The sequence below is a fragment of the Temnothorax nylanderi genome, unplaced genomic scaffold (genome assembly GCF_030848795.1).
Source record: "Temnothorax nylanderi isolate EJ_2023f unplaced genomic scaffold, tnyl_v1.0 TNYL_tig0023_pilon, whole genome shotgun sequence".
NCBI classification, from domain to species: Eukaryota; Metazoa; Arthropoda; class Insecta; order Hymenoptera; family Formicidae; genus Temnothorax; species Temnothorax nylanderi.
Window position 1 is genome coordinate 993170 of NW_027249085.1, and position 24741 is coordinate 1017910.

At 36.1% G+C, this 24741-nt stretch overlaps 1 protein-coding gene and 1 long non-coding RNA gene across 3 annotated transcripts in view; one reads left to right on the forward strand and one right to left on the reverse strand.

The window, feature by feature from the left end:
* Ror (tyrosine-protein kinase transmembrane receptor Ror) overlaps nt 1-24741 on the forward strand; it is a 231417-nt gene that overhangs the window by 179211 nt on the left and 27465 nt on the right. For both annotated transcript variants that reach the window (XM_071700716.1, XM_071700717.1), the window contains exons 3-5: nt 4454-4547; nt 13656-13866; nt 14070-14229. In XM_071700716.1, coding sequence (XP_071556817.1) covers nt 4454-4547; nt 13656-13866; nt 14070-14229 — 465 coding nt within the window. The remainder of the gene's footprint in view (nt 1-4453; nt 4548-13655; nt 13867-14069; nt 14230-24741) is intronic.
* Nucleotides 1-24741, reverse strand: part of LOC139769568 (uncharacterized) — an 81264-nt gene that overhangs the window by 35749 nt on the left and 20774 nt on the right. The window contains exon 3 of the long non-coding RNA XR_011717592.1: nt 12581-12726. This is a non-coding gene — a long non-coding RNA (uncharacterized lncRNA). The remainder of the gene's footprint in view (nt 1-12580; nt 12727-24741) is intronic.

A 24741-nucleotide genomic window follows, 5' to 3' on the forward strand; every position in this document is an offset into this window, starting at 1 on the left:
TTCGATGATTACGGCGAACACGTTAAAACAGCAAATTCTGCAGCGATTTTCATATGGTATGATAAATCTCATTATATTCACGATATCATCAACTCGGTAATTCAAAATGAAATCTGCGTTGACAACATTTGCCAACTGGCGTACATATGTTATAAACATAGAATGCACGTGCGGATACGCGAAATATATAGGGATGCCAGAGTTGTGTACTTCCGACAATATGCCAGACTACGTTGGTTAACATCAATAACGTTTATCAGAAATTCGAAATTATGACGCGAATAGAATTTTCCGATGAAGAATTTTATTAAAAAACAGATTATAAATTCCTAATATAATATTCATAATATTATATTTGATAATGTTTGGCAAAGCATGTTTATACATATAAAATAAGTTCCCCAGTATAGATATCTTTAAATTATATATATAAATGTAACGATAACTATATATAATTATTTCAATAATGATAAAATAATATTATTCATAATTATCCCTATAGTAATTAAAAATATTTTATTAATTATTTGCTAAAATTCCTCGCAAAGTTGCAAGTATTTTATTTATTAAATATAATAGAGAGAGAATTTATACGCACGAACTATGCAATAAACGTTTAGGATTAGGCTATCTTTTCTGTTCGACAATCTGCTTGATTTCTCTTGACATCTGTGCAACTATCTGACAACCAGTCATCGTTCGCCATTTTGTCTATCGAATCGTAGGATCGTTACGCGGAGTACGTGATGCATGACGCGAGATTGCTGTCTTTACGAGTCCTAGGAGAACGCTTTTGTCAACGACAGCCAGCGGGATTAGTCACTCTCCGCAGTCCTGCGGTACTATACTTTCATATTAGACGAACTGTCATAGTACACTGAGAAAAAAAAATCGTTGATTCAAAGAAATATTATTTGATTCAACTAAATGCAGCGGTCACGGGCTGTCAAGCTAACATTTGTTAATTCAACAAATATTATATAAAATAAAATAAAATATTTCTTGATATTACTCACGTATATTTGATTTAAATATATTAATATTTACATTAAACAAATCACACCAACTAAACGAGTTTAGTCAAATTAACAACATTTTTTTCTCAGTGTAGTAGAGAACGGGACCGAGCGAGAGAGTGTAAGAGAAGGGCCTTTCTGCGGCCGCAATCTCGCGGCGACAATTACGCGGCGCTAACGAAATGACTGCTCAACTCGTTGTAAGTAATATCACTGCAACGCTGATAGGCAAGATTAAACCACAGCTTGCTTAATCAGAGCGTCCTCGTTGAGGAGGATTAAAATTCTAACGTACTCTTCGCATTTCAATGTTTTTGATAAAATTCCAAGATCTTCCCTTCTGTTAATTATACGCGTGAAAATAAATTAATTTGTCTTATCGAATTATTCTTGAGGGATTCTATATTCTGTAAATAATCATGCAATTTTATTGAATAATTAATGAAGAAAGATATTTCTCACATTTTCCTGTATTAGTTTTATGAAAGCTTCTGTGCTAAAATGGAAATGCCATATACTTTTAACATTTCCAGTGTTGCCAATAATATTTTTAGTAAAATGTGAATTCTGAAAACTGCATTTGATATTAAAAATGAACAAAATAAAAACACATAAATCCCCCGCTGTTGTTTACCACAAGTGTTTGATTTACAGAGTGCTTTGTCACTGATTGCGCGATCGGAAAATCTACGTCGATATATCGCGCGCATCTCCTACATATTTTACATATTAAAAACGTCACACGGCTTTGTCAATCAATATTACAATCTCGATATAGAAGTAGAGATGGGAGTCGCGCACACTCGCCGGTATTTGTCATATACTGCGCGCGCTTTTATTTTACATCGACCAGAGATTTTTTCGTATTTATTTTGAGTGGATTTTTTATCGTGCGCTCGCCGAAAAACTCGCGGCGCGGACGAAATTCAAAGTTAAACGTCACTTTACAATCCGAGCGGGACGCATCGCGCCGGTACGCGGCGAATAAAATTCATATTTTTCCCATATCAATATTTGCAAAACTTCTCTATATCCGATCAAAATCCCGGCGTCGCAGCCTATCGACGATAAAGCACGTACGGGAGGGGCAACAGGCAAAAAAATTTTTTTATCATCGTTCCAGCGTGATAGACTATAATCAAATCGATGGCTCGATACAACAAGGTTGTAACTCAAAAACAAATTATTTTTTGAAGTGCCCATCGATGAGACATATATGTTTCTTGCTAATAAAATAGTGTTATATATATCAAGTATGACAAGCCAAAAAATAATTCTAAAACAGATTTATATTGTATTCTAGGACGGTATATTTATTGGAAAACTTGTACACAAGGTTCAGCTTTTTCATAAAAATTCTTTTTTTTTAGCAGAAATGTTGTACAAGGTCATTACTTATGTGAGAATTTTTTATTTCTAATATTTAATTTTTTAAAAAGCGAGATCGAATTTTCCAAGGAAAGTATATATTCTTCTCAACATGCTCTGAGAAATATAATATTTTGAGTTACAACATTTTTGCGGCAAGCTATCAACGTCTAATGCGCGTAGCGAATAAATCGAGTTGATCAATGGATCGAAAGGCGAATGCTCGTGGGGGGGGGGGGGTAGAAGTTTAAATTTGTTCTTGGCACCCGCTCGGCTGACGTTGCGGGAGATATTGCAGGAGTGGATAATTTACTCGATTATTTAATAGCTTTGGCTACGGCTACGAGCCAAAACTTTACACGTACAGCATACTACGAGACAGCACGACGTGCGCCCGGATGTTGCCAACTTTTATGAATGGAATTATGACATAAAGTCGACAAAACTGCGCTCTTTCGAAATCATGTTACGGTACGTCGCCCAAGTAGGAAGGGCACAAAGTGCGTTTATGTATATACAATATAATAATTTGATTAGTAGTTGAAAACGTATCAATTATTATATCAAATCTTATACTGTAGAAAATTTATTAAATATTTTACATTACTCATTGCAAAATTATATCAATTTATTATGAATATAAAATTACAATAAAATTCTACCTTCTTTTCCCTAAAAATAGAAGTATTATTAAGGAACTTAATTTTTTATATTTTAAGTGTTTTAATTTATAAAGAAAAAGAAGAAAACACAAAGAAAATATTCTTTACATTTATTTCATTACCCTGGAAATATTCCCATATTTATCAACCACAAAAATTTTTACAACATTCAACTAATTTTCAGAAAATATGACGTTTATAAATATGATAGTTTCAGTTATTTGCGTCAGCTCTTCAATTATATAGCATGCTGAACAACGCCGTATGTGCCGTCCCAGAATGGGATTCCATATTAAACCTCTTTCGCCGTCGGATTACTCATTACCGCGCTAACAACCTCGGGAACGTGCCGACCTTAATCACGATTCACAAATTAATCTCGCGGCACCACCGACCGACGGTATCGTTTGTTGACGGCACCGTCTAGCCAAATATATTACCTACTAGGATCCGGAAGACGTGCGAGTAAGTTATGATTGTGTGCATGGAGATTACCCCTCCGACTTCGGCAAATATATCCGTTGTACCGGTTGTAATTTAATCGTCGGAATGTTGAGAATTCGACGCGTTAACCCTCCCCGAATTTCCTGTGCACAGGAACGCTGGAAAAATCGTTAGACCGACATAGAAACGATGATAAAGAGTGGGAACGTTGCTAATATTCACGAAGAACCGAATAGTCAGCCAAGAATAATCTTGATTAAAGCGTATATATCGCAGTAAAATATAGTATCTATTATTATTATTAATATATCACTAGTAAATAAATAGCAATTATAATTTATATTTATAAGGAGAAATATATATTAAAATAACTATAGTTATAATAACGATAAGACAGAAAATAGTTGTTCATTCTTTTCAATTTTCTATTTCGTAAAATATCGGTGCTCGGACGAAATTTGATTATCGAGCTGGTAATTAAGTTCTATTGAAGTCAAATTGACCAGAAATGTGCACGAGAATTAATTTAATCCTTCAGCTGAGCTTGATCTACTCTTGATTTAACATCAATATTGAATCGATAACGAACGGTTCGTTTCACACGACGAACTTCACAAGAAACTGTATAATCTTACCACAAGAACGCTAATTGCCGTTAGTACAAGAAAATTCCAGATTTCATTTAATAGCCGTGGTCATTGAAATTGAGCACTGGCGAGTGAAAGAGTGTATAAAATCTCAAAAAATTTATTTTTCTCTATCAAATTAGACTGATGATTTAATTTCAAATTAAAAATGTAATTTAAAAAAATAAATTGAAATTTGTCTCGTATTGCTCTTTTCTTTTTTCATTGATTGGAAATCAAGTGAGCCTTTACGTTCTTATTTAAAATAATAATTTATCAACGTTAAGGAACGTTTCGATATATATTCCGAGAATTAACGAAAATTATCTTCTTGCAGGTGGAAATGGCGATGTCGAGGATTCGGATACCGACGTGCAGGACTACAGCACGGACGAGGACTACAACGATGTTTTTGACTCGACCACTAACGGGTGAGCCTTGTATAGCCCGCAACCCCTATCGCCTTATCGTCTTATCGCAGGATTAAATACGAAACACATATCCGTCTAACTAGCGCCGCGCTTAATTAGCAATTAAAATTGCTATTGATCGCGTCTATCCGCGATGACCGAAGACTTCCTCCCTACGTCCGGGCGAAATTACCGAGACAGGCAAGAAACCGACCCGCGGAGAACCCTTTTTAATTGCGTTACGCTTTTACACATACACTCTCTCGTTCTTCTCCTGTTTTTTTTTGTGGGAATTCCTCGTTACTAAAACGGGAAGACGAGATAAGAATACTTCATTGACCGCCGAACCGCGTCAAAGTATGAGATAATCTTGAAGCTCGAAAGAAACGCAAAGACTTTGATATCTGCATCAATATTAACACATTTTATGTACATGAATTTGATTAATTAATTATCATATATTATTAGTTATGCTTATTATTTTATTTATTATTATAGGTAATAATAATATTTATTTAGAATTCAGATAAGGAAAGTCAAAATTTTTAACAGTTCCGAAATCGGTCGATCAAAAGCGGCAGGTATGACAATCGCGCGCGCGCAAAAAAAGAGAGAATTAAATAAGAGAGACGAGGGATATTTCAGAGATTCGTTTCTGCTGTATGACGGCAAACTGAGACAGGGACAAGGGGGAGAGGAACCCCGCGGGGCTTAATAAGGAAGCGACTTGATTGGTTCGATTCGAAAGCTAATAATGCTACTTCCCCGTTAGGAACCCTGTTTGGAACTGCAAAGGCTGCCGCGCGATTAAATTTGAATTCTCTGTCCCCCTATCTACAAGTAAGCTAATTTGCGAAGGACGCGTCGATAGAGCCAATCGAAATTCCGCAGTTCAAATTTCATATCCGCGTTTTCCCCGGGCGAACAGCGACTGGCGAAGCAGGTTTCCGACAGGCTTCTCCGTGCGCGCGGTATGAGTTTACAGCGGAATGAAAATATATTCGAAAATTCCCATCTCTCGGGAATGTCCCTTCGCGCGCCCGAGATCTCGAAGAGAAAAGTTGCGCAATTTCCGCGCCGCGCGTTGCGACTCGCGCCGATTGCGATTTTCTCCCCGTGAGGAGTCGATATCGACGTCTTGTCACAATAAATCAGTTTTGTCGTTATGCTGGAAAATTTAATATCGAAATCAACGTCGAGCAGAGAGAAAAAGAGTTTCAAATTCAAGAATAGGTACTTTAAACGTCATTCGGTGGTTTCGGGCCATCTGTCGGTACTAAAAATTCTAATATATTTTGTTCTATTTTAATTTCCTGTCAACATTTTTTCTTTTAGAAGTTCTTTACCTTATCAAATATAAAACCTCACGATTTATATACAGAGATTTTTCTGCAATTTTCTCTTCTCAAAAATTGGACATCTTGTCGTAATAAATCAGTTTTGTCGGTCAGAAAATTGAATATCGAAATCGACATCGCAGGCGAAGGAAAGTCTGCATACGTTTTTCTTATAATTAAAAAGCATCGATCATTTTTAAGTTATAAGCGATTGAAAGGGATCTTTTGATGTTAATTAAATTAATGTAACGCAATTAAATAATACTCTATATAGTATAATAGTCTAAGAGAAAATTAATGTTCTTAGATAAGCTTTCTCTCTCTCTCTCTCAACAGTATTTCCCGCACGCAAGAGTGACACGCGAATCGATATTACGAAGCACAGATTTATCGTGGTATATATTTCGACACGATAATACACTCGTCGTTATTGAAATTACATGCCATAAAACGCGCGTACGACACCTTGCTTCCAAGACAGCGTATATATCTTTGGCCGTTTCGTAAAATTTATATCTTCCTTTCGCGTAGTCGTACTCGAGGAAAATATATTTCGAGGATCTATATACAGCTATATATAATCTCTTAATGCTGCAGAATTTTCACTTATTTCGCGCCGATGTCCATGAATTATTATCGCGAAAAAAATACTTTTTATAAAATACGAGCAACTCAGATAAAAATAATGCAAAAACCGCGCAACAATCGTGACACATAATAATGGGGAAAAAAATTAGCCAATTAACGTAAAATGTACAGAAAAGAACAGTTTTGTTGTATCTACAAATTTAGCTAAATACATCATCGTGCTTCAATGTTCTACATAATTATTTTGAGATGGTGCAACAAAATTATTTTCAGATCTGTATCCATAGCTAAATTTGTAGATACCTCAGCAAAATCGTTCTTTCCGTGTAAATAAATAAATTACTATTATTTAAATATATTATAAATCGTAAATATATTTTTGATTGTTTTGTGTTTGCCAAATTCACATTTGACGATATACATGCGAAATTAGAGGGCGATATAATTTTGTATTAAATAAGGTTTGGCTAGGTAAAATTGTGATATAATCATTACGACCATCTATGACGATGAATTTTAATCGCATCAACCCGAGGCTCTACTCAAGTTTGCTGTCACACAACTTTTGCTTTACACCGTACCCCGAAATATCACGTTTACGCGCTAGTACGAGAGAGGCATTAGTTTACATCATTACATCACGACATAATGACACGGTAATGGGTTGGCCGCGATTGAAATTACGCGTCCTAGTCGATCGTGGTGACACATTATGGTCGTGATACCGATATAGAACGCCAGCCGGGGCCATACACTTGCGTGCGTGCACGCCTTTGTGTATGCGTATGCCTGTATACAATATCAACATACACTTCTCCAATGCGATCACTATACATTATTCCACCCTAAATCCTAAATGCGGCATAGCTCCATTAATATTGATGCCCGGTTGGCTGTGGGCTTCTGCGAGTAGCCACATCTCTACACGGGATGTTAAACAAGAATAGATCTCCATCTTGGAGAAGCCTTTATAATCTTACGATTACGCTGCAGTCGCTTGAGGAAGAATCTAATCCGATCAAGTTGAATTAGAATATATAAAGTTAAAAACACCAATAATATACTTTGAGAAAATTTAACTCGTCCTGAAAATTACATGTGGATGTGTGTGTGTGTGTTTGAGCATAGATGTGAAAGTAAACATAAATATAAATACTGGTACACATACATAAGCAAAATAAATTGCGCGAGGGAAGCCAAGTGTTAATCGAATCGTCTATTAACGATTATTCGTACACGATTCGTGGCGCAAGCTTGTATAGCCGCAGTATCACCAATAATAATCATTGGCACGATATTGTTTACCTCTAATTTGGGTATAAATGTTACGGCGTGTATATTGCTCCCCAATGAACATTGAGTACGCTAATGTTGCAACAACATGTTATGGGTCTGAAAATGACGGCGGCGTTCGATACTACTCTGCCTGCAGTTTCCAATCATGCCGTAATAGAAACCATTATTTATATCATTATAATAACAAATACGTGATATGTAATAAAGATATAACCGACATAAATTGCTCAACGATTGTCCTTTATAATATTACATATCAAGCGAAACGATATACGAGAGGAAATTACGAAATAAACTCCGATGGATCATATTCCCCCACTGCACGTTAAACGTCAAATATATCCGTCCTGTTCTGAGTTTCATTTCTAACATAAAAATTATATTCAACGGCCATATTTAATGCGAAATTTTCAGTTAATAATATAATTCTCTAAATATTGAAGAAACACGCCAATAAATACCGTAGGTTGTCATGCTTTATTTAAAACAAAAATGTTTTAACGAAATTATATTCTTGTTATAAACACATTAAAGAAAATTTCCAAAAATATATTCAATGAAAACAAATTGATAAGAAAATTATGAAAACGATATAAAGAATCATAAAATTTTTAAATATTTGAGTGAGAGTGCGCTCAATCCATTACGACTTTTCACTCTACAATTTGTACGTTTCCTTCCCGCATTAACTTTAACTTTTCAAGCAGGCGAGCGGGAAACAAGCTCCGCCACTTAAAACGTTGTCTCCGACATTGGGGTGCGGGACTAGCTCGTCGTTGAGCGGTCGGAGGGGAAAGGGTGAGTTAAACGTTGCATTATTTATAGAAACCCTGCACAACCTCCTAATCTCTGTCTGAGAAGGTCTTCTGCCTACTTGAAATGGCCAACGAAGAAAGTGACGTAATGTCGTCGGTGCGACGAAGTGTTAACGCTCCTCGACGCGTTTTCCCTACAAATTTTCCACGTCTCTTCCGGAAATCTTAGAGATTATATCTTACTTTAATACCGTATTCCGCCTCTTAATCCTGTGATATTTAATGAAACGTAAAATTTTTGTAATGTGACGAGATTATTTAAAATGCAAAAAACAATTACTTTCTTCTCATGTACCTACTTTTCATTTTTACTTATAATTTTATCTGCTTTTATTCCCAATTAGTAAAAACCGATTACTTAAAAAAAGATGGAAATTTATTTAGATTTGTCATTTTAATTGCATCTAACCACATATAAGAGCATCTTTTGCTTTCCATATGTTTAGTCTTTGCTATTTTTTTTTAAATACGCAGATTTTCAAACTTGAAAGTTGAACGTAGAATCTCAAATTTATTATAGCAGAGTATCGGTTATGAGATTTAATCGGTAGGTCCGCGCTGATGATTCGGTACGTGCTCGTTCGACACACGAATGCACAACATATTCGTGCAATAATATCTTGCACACGAAACAAATATCATAACATACACTACGAGAGGTCGGACTGCGTAATTAGCAGAGTCGCATATGCTATTATACATTGCGCATACATGTCGTGAGTCGTGGGTGTTCTGTAAATCCCTTTGTCGATCTTTGCCGTCGCCGCCCTCCGCCGGGAGGGTCCAAGGGTAGTGCAAACTGTATATTTACTCCGATATTAATTATTCCAGTCACGATCGATTAACGTTCGTGACTCAATTAATTGCAAATGCTTCTGTAATTAGATCTCGTCAAATAAAGCGTACGTGTTATCGTCTCATAAAAATTCCGGTACTTAAAATGATCGGCATCGATAAATGATAATGATTCATATGAAATACACATTGATCATGACAATTGTTATTAAAAATCCGACATTAAAAACAAGAGTAGCATATGTAGATAACCAACACGTTATTAACGAAAGATATTTCAATCATATAATTTTCATGTTATTTCAATATAAGATGTATAATAATTTTATTTCTTTCTTAATAATTCTTATAGGATTAATGAAATTAGGTATCCTATAAAAATAATTCAGAATGAAATAAAATTATAATATTTATACAAAAAGTTCTCTAGGCGATATAAGGTAAAAGAAAGTTTTTTCTTCACAGATATTTACTTCACAAAAATTTAACGTGCAAATTATTGTGTCTCCAGCAAGCTTCATGAATAAATAATGTAAAGTTATTTGCAATAAATAACAATTTTTAAGCATATAAATCTCGCGTCTCAATTTGAAAGATAAAATTTTATTGTATTTAATACTTTATTGAATGATGTACCGTAATCTTTTGGATACATAAAGCTTCTAAAGATTTTAATCCTGCTCAGTTCACGGCCGTATGTATAATCTCCTAGAATTTTTCCGCGTTATGTATACGGCGAGACAGTGCGACAAAAATGTCGTGATGGGCCGATAGATAAGAGGGTAGCGTCGCGTTTACGTACGTAAATGTATGCAGTTTTATGTATATATATCGCGCGTCACGCCAAGTTAAGAATGCACGCGCGTGTCATCGCGTGCAGCGCGCCGAAAGTGGAAAGGGCACGTTTCGCATCAACCGACTGATAAACGCGGTGTCCGCTTCAAAATGCATAGAATTACTTTACATGGCGAGTAGATAAAGCGCAGTCAACTGGCGCGTTGTGCAACGCCACAGGCGGTGCGTACGTATTTTCATCTTGCCCGCCGCTACACGCCGCTAATTTCATACGCGCCACCCGGCGTCGAAAGCTGCGAGCCACGGTCGTGACACACGTCGCGTCGCTGTTGATTTTTATGCAATTTGCGCTGGTGCATTTATGCACACCGTGCTGCACCGACAAGTTCCCAGTTTTTGATGCACCCCAGAAATCAAATCCTTACACTGTATTTAATTAGACATTCAGAAAAAAATTTTTAGAGGACTTTCAAATTTACATTTGATACAGGATGATGTACAGAAAAAAACATTAAGATAATATTTAAAGTTGAAATTTCCCTGATAAAATTATGAAAGAATTAACAATCCTGATATTTATATATAATGACATTTTTATTTTTTAAGTGAATTTTACTTCTACAGAATTGAAAGATGTTAAAGGACTATATATGCATTGTGAAAACAAATATGCCAAAATTAATATTTTATTTAATAAATGAGAGTGGCGCATATTCTTTTAACGAAATATGTATATCATAGTAAAAAAAAAAATACAAAACAGACACAATATTTCATTAAATGTATGTTATTATATGTGTGCATTTTCAAACTCCTCATTAGTTAGAAAGATATTTTGTCTCCGTACATATATATCATAATTTAAAATACCAATTTTTATACACCTTGTGGCGATTATCTATTTCTCAGGCGCTCTGACAAATGTTTGCATATCCATATTGTTTAGCCGCGAACGAGGCGAGCTTCCTCTGATGGCAGGCCGTCGCGATGACTTACTGATCATAGGTTGATTTATATTCAATAACCAGCGGTAAACGCGGGGTTAGTTACCCCCCGTACCCACATGCAATCACGTCCTGCCACGTGCAAACGTGGCTGATGGTACGTACACAGACGTTCCTCACGTCCGTGTATCTAAGGGCTCGCACACGCATTCGCGTATGCGCACGTACACACGTACATACTTCTTGCCGACTTGCACGCACACAGGCGGCAATGTAAACTCGATGATTGGCCCTCTGCGGAAGGATAGGGTCACCCTAACCGCCCAGTTCCTCCGTTTGTGTTCCTTCGCATATCAGCCATCGCTCGAATTCGCCTCGCAGCGAGAACAGTCACCGACCAAGCAAAATTTAATGGAGGGCTGTTTATGAATGCATGAGGGATCTTTTTTTAAAGCTAGCTATTTGCAGTAAAAATGCAAATCGGATTAACATGGAACAACAAAGTTCTATGGTGCTATAATAATCGGTTGCAGAGTTATTTAAAAAAATAGAGAAGGTTAGAAACGTGTAATATTCATTTGAATGAATAGAGAAATCTTGACAATTGCATTGAATTATCGCTCGTACATCAATATGTACAATGCGATAGAAAATATATACGTTTTTTACACAATTAAAATACATAAAAACATTGCGATAAAGAAGAGTGTTAAAAAAAGTGCAGCCTTGCTGAGCATTCATCTGTCTTAAACCAAAATCACCCTTTCTTTGTAAAAACTTTTATATTTACTTATATTTATTCATTTATTTAAATATAATTGTCTATAATTAATTACGCAAAATTTTATTTGAACCAAATGTCTCGCATGGTACTTTGCATTATCACCGACTATCGGGATTCTGCCAAGCACATTTGAGTTTCTTTTTCCAATTTATCTCCATTTTGTCGTACCAAGCAGCAACAATATCAACGTACAAAAGCAACCACGGACAATAATCGCATCCCATCGCCGCTACATGAACGCGTTAGCACCCGAACGGCGCGTATCTCTCGTTACAACGGTACGTCGTAACATTAGCACGGCTGTCGGCAGCCGTAAACGTCGCCGTGTGAAATGCGGCTGCATCGGCGACATAATTAAAGTCGCCCTTTGTCCCGTGTGCGCGTTTCGCTTGAATTATTCCCGTGACTTTCAGGAATTCAGTAGAAGGAGGCGCCGCGCTGCCGGGCCATATCTTTGCGCGAATATACGGGATTTAAAAAATGTGCGGGGCACATTTCTGGAAACGTATGCCCCGCTAAATGCGTCTCGCGACACCATACATCAAGTCTCTCGCGATAAGAGAAACTTGGCGCGATACGCCTTTACTTTCGCGAACGCGGCGAGAGTAAGAAAGTAGGATAAAAATCGTAAACAACTCTGCGTATTAATGCATTTATATTTAACATTCGGTGGTATTCGTTCTCTTGGATTGATACTCACCGAGGTGCAAGCGCGGCTATTTGATTGCTTCTACCCGCCGGAAGCTGCAATTGATTGCAGCATCCATGTCTCTGAAGTGCGTTGCGTCGAATTGATACTAGCATCTCGCTCACGATTATCGCGCTAGGGTGCATGATTCCATATCCCTGAGAACACGATATTGATTTGTGAGTGTCGCATAACTATGCTTTCAAAAAAATAATATGACGCTGTTCGAAACATCGTATATATTATTTCACGTATATTATAGATACGAGAATTTAATAAGCTTAGAAAATAAGTATGTTTGGCAGATTATCTATCTGATCAGATAATAAATATTATAAAAATTAAAAATGTAAATAATTATTAGAGATATATAATTTATTTTTTTTATGATATCGACAATTATCTTTTTTGCATATATTCATGTGCTATTTTATCTTGAGTAAAAAGAACTTTTTTACTTATTTAGATATAAATTCTATTTAAAAAAATTAATTTTTATTAATTAACTATAACTAATTTTATTAATTCTATTTAAAAAATTCTTACATCTGCATTATTTTTTTCAAGATTTGATCAAGTGATTTTAAAATTTATTTATCCTATGGATTATGAAGATATAATCTGACGTTGATTCAACTAAAGTTCTTAACAAGGCATAGAACTCACGAACGATGAAGTTCATATGCCTCAATAATACCTCGTTACAAAGTTACATTGTTATCTAGACCGCAGATGCATGGGATCATGGATGCGATCGATAAAGAGATATTTAAATGCATGGATATTTAATCTAATAGCATTAGTAAATACAGTAATTACAATAAAGTAGTAATACAGTAACATAGTAAATTAGTAATATCATTATTATAAGATAATAATGCAAGACGCAAGGCACATAATATATAGAATTTTTTATTGTCGCGATATATCATGCGCGATTGAATTAAAGTTTCAACTGCTAAATCATTGTTTTTACTGCTACATATAGCTACATCATCGTACAGATACTTTAAAAAAGTTGCTTATATTTTACATATTTTATTGTTATACTGTAAAGTACAATGTATTTTACTATTTTTTTTCGTAGAACCGACGTGGACGCTGCATCCGGCACGAAAAGTGGTACTTTAAAATTCGTAAGGACTCTGACAAACATCTCGAAGGATGCCGGCGGCATTGCTCATATGCGATGCGAAGTCGTGGGCGATCCACCTCCGACAAAGATACGATGGTACAAGAATGAAGCGCCATTAGAAGAGAACCGACCGAAAATCACCATTAGGAAAATACACGCACAAGTAAGCATGATTGTTAAACTACTAATTTTGCAACTGTTTCTCTAGAGTTTTGTGCGCGAGTGATTATGTTTATTCTATATATCTTTTATATTTTTTATTGATAACAGTTTTTATACTCTCTCATTGCATTTTTAATTCTCTTAATTTTCAATTCTCAAGTTACTATTTAGTAAATATAGACGCAAGTACGTATAAAATTCCAGATACACGAACACGCGGCGAAGAACTTGGCAGGAAGTCGATTAAAAATCACAAATTTGGACGTTTCTGATATTGGTTTCTATACTTGTCGCGTCACCAACGGTAAAGATCAAATCCAGAGCGAAGGAACCCTGCGAGTTGATTCCTCAAAGAAATGGCCAGGTAAGTTCAAAATTCAATTTTTTATGTCAACCTTAGATTCTACTGCTTTATCCAATAACTAATAATTTTGTGTAACAAAATAATGAACAAAGCTACATGTATTTGTTACAATAATGAACAATTTTTTGCGAGATCGATTTTATCTGGTACATTTAATTACTTGATAAACTCAATTAAAAGTTCTGTATCATTAAAGCAATAGACTTTTTCGTGATACATTATTATTGCAATTAAAATTTAGCCGAAAAAGGTTTTTCATACATATTTAGTGTAAAATTACGCCCGAGCGAATATTACGTAGTTACGTTAACGAACCTCGGTGTAACCATTAGGAAGGATAATCGTATCTCTTTCGTAGTTTTAAAGCCACGCGAAGCAGTTCGACCATAATTCGGGTAGTTTACATTTCGCGGGAATAATTAAACATGCGAGTTTTAAACACGCGGCCCGTAAAATCCAGCAAGTATGATATTTCCACGTCACCGGGGAAACGCACGGGTCTCGAAGGTGAGCTTTGCCGACGTAACTCGCTTACGGAACAACACCGTAAAAAACATTTGTAATGCGCGAGGTGAATCGCGACATTTTACCTACTCCGTCGCGACGAAAATTTTCGAGTAAACGCATTAAACGCCCGGGGTAACGGTGTATGTTTGACGTGAGAGCATTATCATAAAACGCAGAACCGTCTGACTATGACTATGGAAACGGCTATACAGCTTGGCGCTACACCAGCTGTATTGTTATCTTATGCTACGCCAAGGGCGTAGGCAGAATTCTCTCGAAACTGTCTCAACTTCTCGCGATATTAAATCGGATTCATTAAAAGAATCTTTTCGCTATGGAGAACTTTCAGTAATGATTTTTACGTTAACACAAATAATACAGGAATTTATTTAGAAATTTCTGAACTAGTTGAAATTTAGATTAACACTGATCTTATTGATAAAATGAATAATTTACGTGCAGAAAGTAATTGGTTTTATAGAATAGTTTATTTCACTATTTATTTGTACATTAGTTTGATTCAATTTCTCTTTCTTTCATTTATTATTTATTTTGTTTGTTTGTATTTATCTTTATCGCGTACGCGTTTAAAGAATTTTATATTATATTATTCTCATAAAATTGTTTTCTATGATTATTTTGAAAATTGTGAGAGAGAATTTCATATCTTAAAAACACTCTTGCCTACATCCTTGTGTTATCTCGCCTGGTCTAGTGGGTAGTTCACGTTTACGATGCGCCACGCTTTCACCCCCGAGATCATTCCGGTTAATGTGATATTAGAGTAAATATTTGAAGACTCTAACTAAGAAAACGCGTAATTATCAATAAATTGTTGAGTCGTTTAAACTCTGGAGCTCTAAAATTATTTTAAAAACTGAAATAACATTATACCAATCTTTATCTCATTTTAATATTTGTCGTCGTATTCGCAGCAACAAATTTCAATTATTCAGCATTTTTGTTGCTATCCACAAAATATATTTTATACAAAGTGAAGCCATTTGTTATGCTATAATTGTCGAGTTCATACGACTGCAAAACGTTAAATATCATTAAATGCATTTTGCTGTTACGTTTATTTGCGCAGATGCTCGGTTTCGAGAACGATTCGGCTTTTGCCAGGTAATAAAAGGAACTGTACTAAGCTTTCCTGAGTCGTGCTCGATTTTCAGTCTGGGAAGGAATCGTAAAAGTAATGCCGTTATACGAATACCGCGCTCCTCGCCGTAGTGTAAATCGAATCGAATTAAGAGGAAGTGAAAGTCAGGTTCGTAGTTGTCGACGACCAAAGTGGGACGACGAAGAAAAGCTCTCTCGTGCTTCGGCTTCGAGAGGCACAAAAATAAGAAACTTAACGTGGTCGTAAAACTGTCAATTTGGAACGAACTCACGATCGACGTCTGTTACAACAGGAGTAGATGAGGGACAAGTTAGAAAAAAGATATGATACAGGAAAAACCATTTTATCGGCATATAGGTATTTCAGATAATTTCTATTTTAGGTATATCGCACTAATTTATCAGGTTAACGATAATTGCGATGCTGAAGTTTTGCTGAACAAAAACAACTGCTAAAATTGATCAGCTTCATTAAAAATAACCACTTAAATTGATTACCAAAATTAAATTACTAAAATAATAATTGATAAATCTGATTAGTATATCGTAACTCAACAATAATATCTATAGTTTATCAGAGGTTAATCAATCCTGGCACTAAATTATTTATCGAGATTGTAATTTGTTTACTTCAACGGAGTAATATTTTATTTAAATCGCATCGAGGGTAATAATTCGCCGACTAGTATATTTTACTCTGCGCGCAGCACACGATACATTCTACTTTCCGAGGTCACAAATTTTTCTCTTGACACTCCCCTCCCGGGGTCTCGGAGATGCACTTCAAGAACTTCATTATGCGTGGTGTAAATTAGTTTCAATTTATCGTAAGACGAGAGGCAAACTTCTTAAAGCCAAACTCCAAGCATTTCCCCGGGACGAAGTTATTGCGCGACAGCTCTGACAAATTCTAATCCAGCCCCGTAGTGTTTCGCTTAATGCGTGAAGTACAGCAAGAACGAAGCAAACCTCGGTAAAGTCTACCGCTTGAAGATAGACAAACCGTACTGACTCTTCTTCTGAGGGAGAAAAGTTTGTTGTTAATACCGCGTGAGTAGAATTTGGAAGCCACTGCTTCAGCAAACTGAATGTAAGTTTCAAGGGCCATGGTCGACTGAGGCGTACCATTAATCAATCGTAAGTCATAAACATTCGAAAAAAATAAATATCTGTATCTTAATATGAAAATTGTTTAAAATAATGATTTTATAATTTCTTGTGATATAGATATAACGACTAAATGTATATATCATTAATAAGAGAAAACATTTATTAATTATGGGTGCAAAAATTATTTGAAAGAAAAGACAAAGATAATAAAATGTGAGAATAAAATATATATGTGACATATACATATCTATATTTGTACAATATCATTAAAAAATCTTGCATTTATAGAAGTTATTATAATTAGTGATACAATCAATAAAATAATCACATTATTTCATAAGTGACAAAGTACTTAGAAATTATTATGAATTCTTATATGCACTTCTCCGAATTTCACGATTACCTATGAAATAATAAACACACACACGTACGAATATCATCATTTGAGAACTGTTTTATTTTACAACATTCCGATTTTCGCGCGTTTCTCGCTGGAAGAAAGTTATATCCAAACAGGATGACATTTACAACTCAAGACAGGGATAACAGCGTGCAAACAATATAGGATGAAGGTCTCGCGGCCCTTCCGGTCTGCTTCGACGGGTCGGTTCTAAAAACGTTGTGCCTCATCTCCTGGTGGCAGGGCCGCGCGTCCCGACGGAACTTCCTGTAATAAAGTTTCCGAAAAGCTCTCACGCCCGTGGGCGATGAAACAAAACTGGCGGCGCGGCGTTCCTAGGACGAAGTTACCGCCGAAGAGACGCCCCTAACAAATTCTAATCTAATCCCGAGAGCCTCGGCTAATGCACGAGGCGCGGCAGGCACCTCTCTCCGTTCCGTGTCCCCGTTCCGAGGAAGGCCTTGGCCCTTCCCGTTTCCGTTCCCGAGCGGCACACGACGAACTTTAATATTAGCACTCTGCAAGTCAAACTCGACGTTGGAAAATTCAAACTTCTTTCCTCGCCGCGTTGGGTGTCCCTCCCTCTCCCCGTTTACCCGGAGTTTAACACCGTGGGACGAGGGTAGGACGTTGGTGGATCGCGCAAGATCAGCGAAGGGAGACGTAGAAGATTGCGCGAAGGGTGCCGCAAGGGGATCCGATCGCCCACGATGACAAGAGATGGCTTCTTTTCGAACGACGAGGAACTTAATCGTCCGATTTACCACCCTGTAGATCTCGGCGTGTTAAAGTTAGTCGTACATTATCCCCACCAGTCTCGGGGTGTCTTATGTTTAATTCCGAGAGCGAAAACATGAGTTAATTAACGTAATGGGTTCGGGATTGCCCAGACTCGATCGATGCATTTAATTGTTATTTCGACCGATAGCTAGCGAAATAAAAATGGACGTTGAATTGCAATTTTATTACGTTGGCTTTAAAACGTTAATGTCATTTCATCTCTGGGCCGACAATTTATAACGAAATGCTAAAATAAAACGAAATAGATAACGGGGCTACGAGTAATAAATTATCTCGCGTAGATGTAATCCTATTTACTACTTTCAAAGCTATTTTATTTTACAATTAAAACCAGAAAATTTTTCTATTTTGAATGATCTGTAATATTCAACGTGTATAATATTAATATAGCAATATACTTTTAAATAATATACGATGACAGGCGGTGTTGCGCGCGCGGCAGCATAGTGGCAATTTTATTTTATTTAAAAAACCAGAGTATAATCAAATTATATTGAGCTTAACGGTAAATATTCATGTAAAATATATCTATATCCACAAAATATTCATATCTTCTAAGATATTGTTCTCAGTAATCTCGAATTGCAGCGCACTTTGCTTTACATATACAATTTCATGGAAACGTGTACCGCGATCGCCGTATGGCAGCTAAGATTTACTTTCCGCGTGTTTGCAAGCGATTGTTTCACGTGATACGGAAATCGACCAAATTCGCCGCACGTCGTCTACATCGTAAACTTCAAGCGCAATGAAATTCATATCGCAAACGTGAGGCTTGGTGTACACTCGAGCTTCAGACTATCGTTTGCCGATGTATCCTCTAAACTTGGCAGTCTATCTACTAAATACATCTTTGTTCTTAAATTCCTCGGATATAAATTATATAATTTAATGAAGAATGTATCTTATAAGAAATTTGTGTTAAGAATAATTACATTTCGTAATAATTAATCAGAAAAAAATGTTGAAAAATTATGAGAAAAAGTGGCACTCTTGCCAAAGGCAAATAAACTTTATTAAAAGTTTGTAATAGATGAAAAAAAGATTTCTATATTCACGTGGAACGTGTTTTCGTATTGCCAGCTTTCTTTTTTTATTGAAAGTGGATGTCTCCCATTTTGAAGCAACCGCTTTGAATATAACCACGATATATCTTCTCTTTTCCCGTTCCAATAACGGCGAAATGATAACATTTCGCTTAGCAAACGTGTGACTCAGAAATAATAACTCGTTCACTTAGTACGATGTTCACGTTCCACAGCTCTTTTTATTAGCACTGCCGAAGCATCCCCGACGAGGGGGGTGAGCAACACGTCGGCGACGACGGAAAATTGGGAAAGGTAAATGGCCGCGTTAAAAGGGTGTCCGACCCGCACCTTCCTAATTCAGTTACTCCGTTGCCCTCGGGTTTTTAACCCGAAGAGGCGGAACACTTAGTTACCCCGGAACCCGTCGTAGATTTCTCACGTGCCCGCTTCGCACGCAGGTGGCAAAATATGAAATATCCATCCGTCGCTCATGAAACATTATTATTACGACCCTCTATGTCCGGAGAGCTCTTTTTGATAACGTTGGAAAAATAAGTGAAATCTTCCCCGACAACTTCATAAGTACTTACGCTCACACGAAGAAGCTATTTTACTTTAATTTTATTTATTATATTCTTCACGTGTATTTCTTAACCCCCTTTACTTACTCCGTACTTACGTCTTTACTTACTTTCTGCTCACGTAATAGCTTTACGCGGAATACAAGAAATTGAACCTATGTGAATTCTATCATATAAAGAAAATTTAGTTATTAATCCACTCGCTCCCACTGTGTAGCCATATGATTTTATGTGACTAATTAAAATAAAATATTGTTAGCATATATCTGTATTTTCTGTGAATATATATCAGTTTCTTTTAGTTTTGTACAGATGGATCTAATACATATTTTGATTTAAAAATATTTCGGTAAATAGAGTATTATAAAAAATTAACAGATATTTTTTGTAGCTGTTAAATAATCTGGGAAAGAGGGTTAAATATATACATCTATCTCGTACTTTGTCAAGGATCGCACACATGTCTTATATCTGTCTTTTACTCATTTCTCGTTCTCCGCACGTTCAGGTAATTAGACGTCGTCATTGATTAAATTATACGTTATTTATGAGGCGCATCCCGGCCGTTCCTTGCTTTTTAATCGCCGACTTTTAATCGCAGGATATCGGAACACTTTTAATATAGGTCGGGAATATTGACGTGAGGCGAGTCCGCTCCACGGACCAGGCCGACCAGACGCGTTTTATGCGTACATAATTGAAAAAGTTTAGCCACGTTCGCGACGACAGGCATCCGTCTCTCTCTATCTCTCTCCCTTTCTGCGCGCGTTACGATTAGTATTCCATGTAGCCACCGGCTGCGGTAATAGCTACGACGACGTGATATTTATGAGATTTTTTGTTGGCTATATGCACGAGGTACTCGTTGTATCCGGATATTTTGCGGTTAGCCTTAGCTTTGCCGTGTTTCGCGATTTTTTGCGGATCGACGTAAAGTTTCCCTTTCTCGCCGAAAAACAAGTCTTTATGAGCTGGTGTATTAACTCATGTAATGATATACCAGTTTCAAACAGAAGAGACTGGAGATTTTGATGATAAAATTTCAAACTTGTATACATTTTTTGTTAATATATTTTGTTAATCCGTACATTTGTATATTCACATAAGATTTTGCAATTTGTACATCAGCGAGAACACATTATGTAATTTGATTTATTTAATATATTCACAGGTAATAATATCTAAGTTTTGAATTTAGCAATTACCATAACCCTGCAAGTAATATTTTTGGATTCTACAAATCTTCGATTTCATTTTTTTCGGAAACTTTATACCTTATATATTATTAATGTAAATATTCGTAAGTAACTTTTGAATTAAAATTTCATGAAAATTAATATAAAATTATAAAGACTGTTTTTCGTCATCTAACTATTAATTTTAATATCAATAACTTTAATGATCGAAGGAAATCATTGTTGTATTTCGTTCAGCTAATACAAATCGCTCCATCGTATCCACAATTATTAGTCACAGTGTAATCATAAAACCGTCATTATATGACGCGATGCAAACCACCGACAAAACCGCACCATTTAACGAAAATTTCTCCGCCACGGGGTGACCGATTTCCAATTCCCCCATCGTTTTGCACCATTAAAAACGTAAATATTGGAAGACCGCGGGAACAAATCGCGCGATCGCGGGAACGGCCGGAACGCGGTACCTACCGTTGAATCGATCAAAAAAGTTGCTTCCTATCCGCATGCTGGCTAGATTTGTCGTCGCGTGTGCATTAATATTCCGCGACGCAATCGCGCCGTTGAATGCATCGAGGCGAGACATTTGCGTCCGTATTCCGCGCACCGCGATGTGCACCACGTTCTACAACATGCTCCGCGCGCTGCGCATCTCCCACGAGAAATCAACACCGCGTTATCCTTGCTCGCGCAGAGGCTGTTCAATTTACGGCCAAGTTAGGGCACACAAAGCAGCGGCACACTTCGACAGGCAGAGCCGAGGAGAGAGCCGAGGGAAGGGGAATTTTGAACTACTGTTTAGGTAGGTATGTAATCGCGCACAGATAACCGTGCGTATATACGCGAGCGGAGGAGAAGCTAAGATCCTATCATTGCGGCAGTTGCGGCAGTTGCGGCGTGTAAGAGGATGCCGCGATAATGAACGTACTCGCTCATTGCCCGTCGATGCGCGCGAGTCAGATCGCACGAATTGCATTTACGAGAGCGGGAGTATACGTCACACGGTGAGCTTGCACGAGATTGTTTTATCGTGTGTGTTTTGCGCTAGAGTTTCGAGCAGTTACAAGCAGTTACAAGCCTTGTGCTCGCGATAGGCACATATGTCCCTTTACTTTTACCAGAATGTGAAATCTTGATTATTGTACTTTATTCTACTTTATTGCATTAAAAAAAAACTTTGTATCACATGTATTCTGTAAATGTGTCTAATAAATTAGAGACAAACAATAATAACATTTAGGAGAATAAAAATTAATGGCATAAGTTGGGAAATAGGTCTTATTTCAAGAGAATTTAATTTGAGTAAATTTCGTAGAGACATTATATCTAATTTTTCTGTTTATTCATTTAATTTCTTTATTACATATATTCTATTCTTCTCCTTTTATATCGCACCTTTTTTATTATTCATATATCTCGGAAAATCCAGATAAATGGTTGATAAATGGACTTCAAATAATCAACGAATGAGTTACGGTTATCTATGACGAGATATCTTCGGACGCTTATTAATTCTGCCTTTCCTCGAGTAAAGAGCGGTTTATGTTTACACGGTTATCGGAGCGGAATACGAGACGTGCAACTTTCTTCGATCAGCGGATGATGCATGCAGCGATACCCGGTTATTGAAATACGATATACGAGTGCCTTCACCGTATCCAGTCGGCATAATAATGCGCGGGGCATAAATTCAACTCGCGAAAAGTCTGCTGACGGCATATATATAGACGTAATGCTCGTCCGCTTTTATGCGATATCGCGTCCGAAAGTTGAATTTCATTTGCACGCGAAAACGGATAAAAATTGTGTGAAAAACGAGAGAGGGAGAGGGAGAGAGAGAGACGGAATTGATGGTCTTCTTTTTTTGGAAAAAGAGAACTGTAACTCTGTAACAATTCCAGACATACTATACCTTTACATTGGAATTACTGCTATTCCTTTTGTCTGCAAAGAATTTTAATGCTACCTTTTTGCGTAACATTTTTTAATATTCAATATAATGTTAGTAATTTTAAATACATGTTAAACATAAAATTGAAATGATTAAAAATATAGTTATTTATCTGTATAATTAATCAAGATACTTTTTAATAGAAATTATTATAATAATTAGGATAAAATATAATCAATCTAGAATAAATTACTGACTAAAATTTTATTGCCTTTTCACATTTTAGGAATCACATTGGCGATATTTTCTATTAGTTATTACTGTACTTTCTAGGAAGTGAGAAAAAAATGAAAAAGAGTATGTCTTGCTAAGAATAAAACAATAAAGCTCCCAATACATCATATGTAGCGAAATCCTATCAATTCGTATCTATATTAGTTCTTAACCTTTGCTCAAGAGAGAGGAAGAGAGAGAGAGAGAAAGAGATAGAGCATTATTCGAGTGCAACTTTGTGCGAAATATCGACTGCGATGTTACGAGCCGCGATTTACAGTCAAGCACGATTAAGTAGCTTAACTACAAACTCTCGACTGCGTTCGAAACTTCGTCTGGAAGTACTGCGCGCGTAACACAGGCAGGGGTTATAGTTGCCGCCAGTAATTTGGGCCATTAATCAACGAACTGTTTGGCATGAGGCAAAACTGGACCGGCTATCGTGTTGGAACGGTACATAAAATTATTGTTATTTGCCACTCTTTCTTCCACTCTCGAAATGGAAGGGTCACAATACCGTTCAGTGATTAGCAGCCTTTTTGTATATGTAATTAATTGTGCTGAAGTAGCATTTGATATCCATTGATTCGTAATTAAACATATTATCGCAGTATCGATGGTTTCGATATTAAAAACATTTTCTATATACATCAAATATTCCATATTTCATACATTTTCTGACGATTGTTTTTGTACTCTGTTTTAGATTGAAAATAGCTATCATAATTTTTTATATTTTGTTTTTCGAAATAATGTTTGCGGTTTAGCCGCGAAATTTATGAGAAGAAAATGTAATTTGTGGCATATAATCCTAACAGACTGCGAAATAATCTTTGGAATACCTACATTATCCCCAGAATCTTAAAAGGGCAAATAAAGGGTGTGCAAGTAATCCTACTTTATCCTGTTAAAATTAAAGCCGCGTATATATATAGGGTAGGATTTCGTTGAATTTTACTATAATTAAACAAGACAACGGTTCGTAAATTCTATATTCAGCTACGTATATTGGTGAATTATTTGCTTTCATAATAGCAAAAATTATTTTGATCTAATATAGTGTACGCTATTAACAAATATGTGTTAACTTTGTATAATATATTAATAATATTATTAACTACGTAATAATATTATTTAAAAAATGTGTGTTAATTAAGAATCAATAATTAGGTTGCAATAAGGCAACAAATTATCGCTGGAAATACGATGTAACTAGTTCCCTGAAGGGATGATTGATTCATACAGTCATTTGGGTTTAGCGAACCCATGAACCTGAATTCAATATACTGACACACATACATTTACACTTCATATACACATCTACGTTACACGTTTTGTGAATAAAATGTTTACAAATATTTAAGGAAAAGTGAGAGCAAAACACAATCTAATCTATATATATATATAAGAAAAATAAGAAGACAAAGACTAAGAGCAATAAAAATAAGAACAAGACTCATGTACACTTTGATACAGTTTGAGCAGGATAATGAAAACTACAACTTTTAGTATAGTCTTCTAAAGAAAAAGCTACAATTAGTTGATCATTGTACGCGAATTAATATCTTTCTCTTTTATTCGTTCTATTTTATTTTTTATG